At 36.8% G+C, this 9,404-nt stretch overlaps 1 protein-coding gene across 1 annotated transcript; it reads left to right on the top strand.

Moving 5' to 3' along the window:
• Positions 1-643: 643 nt before the first annotated feature.
• Positions 644-3,637, top strand: hoxc12a (homeobox C12a). Its single transcript, XM_077219062.1, has 2 exons — positions 644-1,268; positions 2,024-3,637. Exons 1-2 carry the CDS (start codon positions 686-688, stop codon positions 2,260-2,262), a joined length of 822 nt encoding a protein of 273 aa, XP_077075177.1. The 5' UTR covers positions 644-685; the 3' UTR covers positions 2,263-3,637.
• The last annotated feature ends 5,767 nt before the right edge of the window (positions 3,638-9,404 follow it).

Below are 9,404 nucleotides of genomic sequence, written 5' to 3' on the forward strand. Positions count from 1 at the left end.
TCATGTGAGGTGTACTAGAGCATATTATCTCAAATATAGGCTACGGTCTTTTAAAAAAATCTTATAGAATATCATCTTCTTTTACGGAGCCAATGGTTTCAACCTGCTGACCCCACTACAGTAAATATGAGTGGAGTTTAGCACTGAGCATCAGTATTTCTTTAAAACAAGCCTGTAAAAGATGAACATCACATCTTTATATGACACTGAATTCAACCGTAATTTGTTTGAAAATAATGGCGAAAATCACCGTCTGCTTTAAGGGGGAAAAGAGCTTTTTCCTTGTTGGGAAAATGTGTTTTATTTTATTTATTCTGTTTATTTATTTATTTATTTATTTTTCCCACGTAATAAAGATTAAACGAGGCTAGGGACACTTCTATATATTTCTAAACAGGAAAGGGAAAGATGATCAGTCAAGAACCTTTGAGCTAGGGGAAAAGAAAAACAAGATTTTACATTTTTAATAAGATATTTTATAGTATTTTTAAAAAGCATATAAAACCCGTTATACAGAAGTTAATGTTTTGTTTTGTCTGAAATGGACCAAGTGGGTGGTACCTTCTAGTATTCGAGTAAGCTCCGGCACGTGACGTGGAGATGACCAATCAGGTGCACCTCCAGGTTTAACTACGTTAAATGTCAGATTGCAATAAACTAGAAGCTGTTGGTCTGGCCCGCGGAAATGGGCGAGCATAATCTTCTTAATCCTGGGTTTGTGGGACCTTTGGTAAACATCCATACTGGAGACAGGTTTTACTTCCCGAATTTTAGAGCCTCAGGGGGACAGCTGGCGGGGCTACCGTCTCTCTCGTACCCTAGAAGGGACAATGTTTGCTCTCTCCCGTGGAATCCATCGGAGTCGTGCAATGGATATCCTCAGTCTTACTTTAGCAGTCCCGTATCCATTAACCCCTCTTTTAATCGATCTTGTGAAATAACCCGACTGGAGGAAAGCAAATGTTATTATGGCAATTCCAGCAACACCAGAGAGCCGTGTTCAGAGAGCAGCAATCTCAAACGAGAGGAGCGAGCGAGAGATACATCAGTATCGTCTGATCACGGGATACACAATGGGATGGGCAACAGTGGCACCTTCTCAAAGTATGATTATGGCACCGAACATCTGACCCAAGACCCGCCATCCTGTCAGTCGTTGGAGTCCGACTCCAGTTCTTCATTGCTAAACGAAGGAGGAAAGACTTCAGCAGGCGATCCACAAACCCTGATATCGCAAGGAAACCACGCAAGCAATATCGCCAGTGGAGGTTTGTCCCTCGCTCTTAATCACAACTGAAAAAGGCAACAGAAGCACACAGTACACATGTCTTGCTCGAGCTTATTTATTTATTTATTTATTTTGCATGACTGTTTATTTAGGCATTCACTGGCGACTGTTATGATTTTCCTGCATGGATCTTGCGTGGTTGTTCAAGGCCACTAGGGGTTGCCCTAAAATGCTCCACGTTCACCAGTTTAAGCGCTCAGTCATTTATACAACCAGTAAACACAACATCATAAAATTCGACAATCCCGTTGCCAATGTTTGGCGTAGTTTAAAATAGCATAGTTATTGTTGATATATGTAGGTTTTGCTAAAGCTTTCACGTTATTTTAGTAAGAAGAAAAGATTTGGACAATGACAATTGCTCTGTTCAGAGAAAAGAGGACGTGTGTTTGAATGACTCGTAAACTGAAATAATATCAGCTGCCGTGCATTTAATATGCATTGAAACCGCTAAATAAGTAGGGTCCTCACAAAAAGGACAATTACCGCGTTAATGTACATTTAACTAGAACAGTAAAACGTTCTAAGACATTATTTCTGTGTAAACAGATAAATTCGTCATATCGACAGCTTGCATCACACTTCAGATTGTGATTGAATCGTCTAATGGTTATATTAACAACCTCACAAAATAAAATGCACCAGAAATTTGTATTTTACTTGGCTTGATGTTTTTGATGTGTTGGCCTAAGATGTTCTGAAGCTCTCTCATGAACCCGTGCTATGCTCCTCTAGGTGCCCCGTGGTACCCGATGCACACCCGGACCCGCAAGAAGCGAAAGCCCTATTCCAAACTGCAGCTGGCCGAGCTTGAAGGAGAGTTCATGCTGAACGAGTTCATCACCCGGCAGCGACGCAGGGAGCTGTCTGACAGGCTCAATCTCAGCGACCAACAGGTTAAAATTTGGTTCCAAAATCGGCGGATGAAGAAAAAGAGACTGTTACTAAGGGAGCAGGCGTTGTCCTTCTTCTAAAGAGGCACAAAATATACATTGTTCAATGCTAGTCCAACAGCAGTATTTAGTCAATGGGAATCTGCCATTGGCCCATTTTACTCTGAAAGTCTTGCCCCATGACGCATTCAGAAACGCGAATAAGAATTTCAAACATTTATGGGTACGCGACCAAATGATAGTTCCAAAAGTCTACTTATACTATGTGGTCTAGTGTTTATTTAAGAGGGTCTGTGCCCAGCAATTGTGGGCATGTACATGGTAATGTTTTAGTCTAAGTTTTGAAAGTAAAAAGCTGTCTAAGTCATCTCTCACTTTACTTACTTTGAGTAATAAACTGCTAGTTAGAAATTCAGACAAACATAAGCTGTGAGATAGAATTTCGGACAGTAAAATGTTTTCTTATCAGTCTTAATGATATTGAAATGATCGCTAAATATTTATTGTCGGAGTGTTAAAAGATCTTTTCAAATTATAACACACTCGTGCCATGATCAGTGTTCTAAGCTTAAAAAAATGACTGAAACTCCAAATGTTGTCTCAACGAGAATCCTTAACTGTTCGTAAAACTTCCAACTATGTTTTTTTTATATAGCCAGTTATCGCTAAGAAAGAGCCTTTCAAACTCAGTCCTCAACAATAAGACGCGTTAAGCCATCAACGTCTTATCTCCGGTCCGCAGTCATCGCCACGTGTTCTATGGCACGTTCACGGTCACGGGCACAAAGTTTGTGACCCAACTCATATCTTGGGCCCTTGAGAACTAAACTGCAATTACAGAACAGCTTTTATGAATAGACTTTGATCTAGCTTGTGAAATGTCATTCTGACAAATGTGAGAAGATTACCTACTTCAACAACTAGATATTGGCCAAAGTATAATTTAGTAGGCCTGCAGCTAAGCCGCACAAACGCGACTTCCTGCTAATAAAATATTTATTCTTGATATAGCCTACCTAGTGAAAAACGATAAACTTGTCTCCATTATATTTGCATTTTTACCGGCACAAATTTCCCATTAAGGATAGCTCGTCCCTTGATCTGCGTTATTTGGACATATTCGCTTATAGGTCTACTCAATTAATTCTCAACAACAATGCTTCTGGGAGAGAAATGCATGGTTAAGTAATATTAAGACGCGCAATGATAAATTAAAACAAAAAAGATGCATCAATTTATAACTGTAATGAAACTAGAAATCATACAGAACAGAAGAGATTAGATTTATATCCCAATATTCACGAGCCCGCTTTGCCAATTAGCGGGAAACATTGTGTTATTAGAAGCATTATTTACTCAGATCATGGATTATATGACAGTGAAATAGTTAATATTTGCTGCATGATGATAATGACTGTAGTTAGAAGGTAAAAAAGCAAATGTTTCCGGCTATATTTTTTTTTCAAAAGGCGCATGTATTATTTTAAAACACCTTAAACTGAAAATAACGTTTTAATATGGACACGTAACTGGTTAAAAGTTTGTATAATCTAAAGTAGTTTATTCGTTTGTAAGTATTAGTATTATTATGTATTATTATATTATTATAATTATTATTATTATTAAGTATTATTATTATATTATAAAGGAATTTGGCAGAAGTCGGTGCTACGTTTTTGTTTTCTTTTGTTGTTGTTGTTGGTGGTCTGACAGATTGACGACTGTCATTTGCTTTAAACCCTATTTTTGTGAATCTATAGAAAATACAATTATATGAATGACATCAACAACTATATAAAAAGGATCGTCACATTTCCCCCTCTTTGAAATGTTTTGTGAAATTGTCTCCGATGTATAATTTTTCTGTGTTGTTCTGTGTGATTTTGTGAATGCTCCACTGTCGCATTCCTTTGTACCTTGCGATCAAAATGTCTTGTAAATAATGTTCATGAATGTATCCATATATGTGTAACCTACAGTTTCTGATTAATAAAGTCTTTAAACTTCATTTTATTTACTTATTTCGTGATGTGGAAGGCCTATGAGTGTTATCTGAATTGATAAATGTGTTACCTTAACACATTTTGCTATGCACTATAGCAGGAGAGCCGACTTCAGGCGCTCAAACGACCGTTTTCAGGAACATTTCATCGCATTATCCTTATTTTGACCATATTGGCTCTTCTTTATTTCAGTAGCTATATGGTTAAGACAAAAAAAAGCTTTTGCTGTTTCTAACACTCAGGAGAAAACTGAAAATGCAATCTGAATGTTTGCCAACATGGCCACATGTGCACCAATATTGATATGGTTTATCAAGTGGTTGGAAATGTTAAAGACATCCACCTAGTGGATAAATGGAACAGACGCCGAAACAGGGCCCCATGAGGACTAACTGCTGGACATGCAATACTTTGCTTGCCTATTTTGGAACTCTGGATGGTTAAAGACGTTTTGGACCGTGTTTCGGCGTTTTAGTTCATTGCTCATTACTGAAATATCTAGTGTGAGAGGATTGCGTTTTCTTTTTGATTGTTAGGATTTTGATAGGCGATTATAATCATAGTATTAATTGCTTTTAATTGCTCAAGAAAAGGAATTAGAATTTCTTGTACTGAATTTTAGGATCAATTTGTAATCTAAGATTGATCATCATGAGGTTACCTTGTTCAACCAAACGATGTAACATGAATTTGTTGTAACTTCTTTTTAAAACTACATTCTATGAATGGAGAATCACTGATGGTTCTTTAGAATGCAAATAAAGTGGGTCTTAGGAATGGCTAGTGTCAAGTCTATTGGCTTCCTTTAAAGCAAATGCGCTGCAATCGTAACAATAGCATTTTATGTGCTTGCGGCGCTTTTGACTTTGAGACTGGCCAAATCTGTTTATGACGACTCGTCTCCCCGGCTCAGAGGTCATTGAGCACCTCAGTGCCCTTCACACAAAACTTGTGTAGTCATGTGGTTCACTAAGTGCTCTGCTCCTATCACAGAAGTGCGGAGACGGGAGAAGTCGATTCTGGCGTCGCTTATACTGCACACAGATTGTTAGAGTGTCTATATGTCTGTTAAAGGGAGGCTTGAATGTAAATGAGCAACACAATCTCATGAAAGTGCGTATCTATACCACGAATTTTATTTCTCGTGCCATTTATACACCAAAACATTTTTTTGCGTGCATATGCTACGCACTGAAAACCCCTTGGGTAGGATTAGTGGTGTGGTGTGGAGTGCGTGCGTATTACACGCCATAAAAGTGCGTACCTATATGCACACAAAAACTATTTTTTGCCTTTAAATCGCACGAGAAATAACATTCGTGGTATAGATACGCACTTTCATGAGATCGGTGAGAGAGAGATCAATATTTCTTGACAATGGGTAGTTTTATACACACTCTCTTTAAACGTGTATATGCCCGTCTTAACGTGCTAGTATGTTGGCTACTTTAGTACAGTTTATTCAGCGGTTTGGTTACTTCTGTATTTAAGCAGTGTCAACATTTGCTTGGTAGCGTTGAATAGGCCTATAGTTTAAATTACAATCACTGACACCGCACTGGACAAAATACCTCCTTTCACGTTTATTTCATCTGATTTTAAAAAAAGGTCATCTTAAAAAAAGTTATTGGCAAACCGAATGTGCCGAATACGAATCGTATCAATTTAATGCAAATTGTAGTGTAGTGTGTTCTAATTTGTAATTTATCTGGCTTAAAATTACTTTAATAATGTTCTTTGTTTGAATTGTCGTTGTAAATGTCTTATAAACCTTCTGCATAACATTTTTAATTGGGCCGTATCTTCTGTTGCAACGATACATATTGGGCAATAATGACGTGGGTGAATAGTTCCTTATTATATTATTTTCTTCGTCTGCCAGTTACTGCCGTTTTTTTTGTTATTATTGACTTCAAAACAAGAAATTTGACAATTAAAGCTTCATTATTTTCTTATTTATTTATAAATAGCCTATAAAATCCTTCTTTTCAGAGTGTTCATAATAATATGTATTTAAGGATGTTGACGTGTTGCTTTTGGATTATAAAACATTTCAAGCATTTAACATATCAACAAGTCTTTAAATGCAGTTTGCCTAAGCCATGGGACATTTTTCTGTTACTTTAAAGCTTCAGCACGACGTTAAAACTAAAAATATATAATATAAAAATAACTACAGCATGCATAATTATTGTATGAATGTTTCTTTTTTTAAACATATTAGCTTTGACTAGTTTTGACTAGCTTTGACTAGAACGCATTCCCTTGCAGTTATTTTTAAGAGATTAGAAAATATTATATGGGGAATATTATGCAGCGTAATGGCACAACTCTATGGAGAAACGAGACATAAACTGAAAATAATGCATCATGCTTATCGTATATGCAGAACAGCGCGAAACTAATGAATGCGTTTTGAATACGTTAATTAATACTAAAGAAAAATGCTAATGTGTGATCTGCTTGTTATAACTATTCACTTTTAAAGAAAATAAGCTCTTTTTTTTTTTGCAAACTATTGTTTTGACTGTTTATGGAATGTTGGGGCCTTCTTTCCGATCCCACCCCTCGCGTTAGCCCTGTCTTAGTGGGCGGGAGCAACTTACAAATTGAAGGTCAAGTTAGTGTGTCCCATATATAGGAACCAAGTATCCAATACCTTTGGTGTAGACGAAATTCAATCATTAATATGAAGTTAACGTACAACAGATATTTAATCGAATCCACCAATTATTTTTGTAATAATGCGTTGAGTAGCCTATGCATAAACATTACAACTCATTTCAGCAATGCAAACAACAATTCATATTACACATTTATTTAACACAACCACCCATCTTAAGAGATTATCTATACTCGAAGCCTTTAACTAAATTAAAATTATTTGTTGGACGGGGCGAACAAAAACATTTTCGATGTTCGTCTACAAACGTTTGTTCTTGCTAATCTTGGATCCAACCTCAAAGCGATATTAAACGAATATCTGGATATTAATTGTGTAAGTGAATCAGCTTTGTGGAGTAAGGTCCTGGAAATATTTACTTTGTTTTTACCAATGTAGCAGAGTAGCCTAATATGTAATGGTTTTAGTAAGGCCATATCTAAAAAAAAAAACTAAAAAAAAAGGAGAGTTAAGGTAGGCTACTGGCCTTTTGTCATGTAAAAACGCTATGTCGCTTATAAACAAAGTCGTGCCGTAGACATTCGGTGTCATATTAGTAGTTTTGTTTTGAGAACATACCTTTATCTTGTCATCAACAAGCCATGTGTCGGAAATCTGGTTTCCGCAATAAATGCCATTCTGTTTACTGTCATCGAATCATTTTGACCAACAAATTTGAAGTAAACATCTTGGTAGATTGTGTAAGCAGTGTAACTGAAGTGGCATTTGCATTTCAGTCCAGTTTAAAAAAAATGTTATGGAACACAACGCAAATAATGACAATTATTATCAGTGGAGTAATAAGGTTCTGAAGAACATTCGATGCATATTTAGCAAGGTTCTTCGCATTATCCACCCGTGATATTTAACAATAGCCTATTTGATAAATATAAATATAGATTACAAGGAACGTTTTGGTGGGTATTCTTTAATTGGATATACATTTAAATTTGAGTGGATATACACTCATTTTGTGGCTTCGTAAACCCATATTGAGGTTTTTAAAATATTGTTATTAAAAACAACATCAATTGTCTTTTTTTCTTTTATAATAGTAGAAGAAATGATCATCTCACTTTAGTCGCTTTTCGAGGCATAACGTACTTAGGATTTTTATTATCCTATTATTCGGAAGAAAAAGCAATAGTCATGTATCAGTCGAGTTTAGGAATTCACTTTTCGGGTGTGAAAACACATGGAAATAATTACATACAGAAATAATATTTTGTGTTCCAGCATATAAGAACAACGTTGTATTAATATATTAAAAATAAAAATAAACAAGTCGTCTTATGCGACAAAGACAATAGCATTTTGTGTACAACCGGTGTTTGGGGGGAGGACGGTGTTCTTTTTTATTTTTTTATAAATCGCTATAGCGTATCTCAAAACGATAAGTTTCCCTAGTTTGCACCCCGTAAATTTACATGGAAATGTACACAATTAGCCATCAATCTTGTAGCTAAATTTATTGTTTTAATCACATGAATACCCACCAACAAAATATGTAATATCACTCAATATAACAAAGCTTTCCTCGATTGTCAGTCCATGCTCTCACTTTACCGTTTGAGCAACAAGCTTCTAGGATTTCTATGATTGCGATGTTCAGTTGACACAATTGGGCACTGGTTGCCTGTAGCTCAGGCTATGCACTCACGGAGACCTCTGTAAAAAGAAGGGCCGTTTTTGTTGTCGCTTGAATCTGTTCACAGCTCATACGAGCGAGTTTAACAGCCCGACTTACATCCAATTAAATTTATCTAGGCCATTAGGGGACAGTAATGCTATTACACAGTTTCCCTTTTTAGCCCTGCTGAGGTTTTAGCCCTAGAGGTAAACTGAAGGGCCCTTGAGTGTTGCTTGCAACTGTTGTTTGGTCTCATTGTTGACATATCACGACTTCTGAATATGTTTAATTTTCTGTCGATGTTCTATCGGCATGAGGCAAAAAGTATTTTTGTGTTGATGTAGGCTACGGAAGAAAAGTCGAAGAATTTGACCGCCGGGGCAGGGCAAACACTGAGATTGACCGTGTGGGCTATTTCTTCGAATCTCTTTTCTGAGGCATTAGCCGCGCCGTTTTAGTCCGAGTAACATTAATACGTGACTGTAATTTTAACTCTATAATTGTAGACCTTAGCTGCAACGGATTTCAAAAAATTCCATTGACAATGTCTTAAAGCTCACTGTTCTTCATTGTGATGGCAAACATTTACAAGACCTCTGTCTCTCTAGACTCTAAACGCATTTCTTTCCATCTGAACTTGCCCCTTCAATTCAACTGCTACATCACAATATCAACAATTGTCCAAATCTCCAGCAGGGGCAGAGCATTTGTGGGGATATAGTGCTTGTTTAGAGAAAGAAAAGGGCGCACCTTTGTTGAATTTCAGGGTCCTACAGCCAGTAGTATAGTGCTGAAGCTGTACGATTGCATCGAATTAGTTGACATGCATATGAAACCTGTCTCCTATTGAACAACTATTGCAAAATCAAGTACAAAACATGTCAGATGCTGTAGTTGTTATGCACTGCGTGAAAACAATACTTTGTTG

The sequence above is a fragment of the Siphateles boraxobius genome, unplaced genomic scaffold, assembly GCF_051911475.1.
Source record: "Siphateles boraxobius isolate OS27281-9 unplaced genomic scaffold, OSU_SipBor_1 77, whole genome shotgun sequence".
NCBI classification, from domain to species: Eukaryota; Metazoa; Chordata; class Actinopteri; order Cypriniformes; family Leuciscidae; genus Siphateles; species Siphateles boraxobius.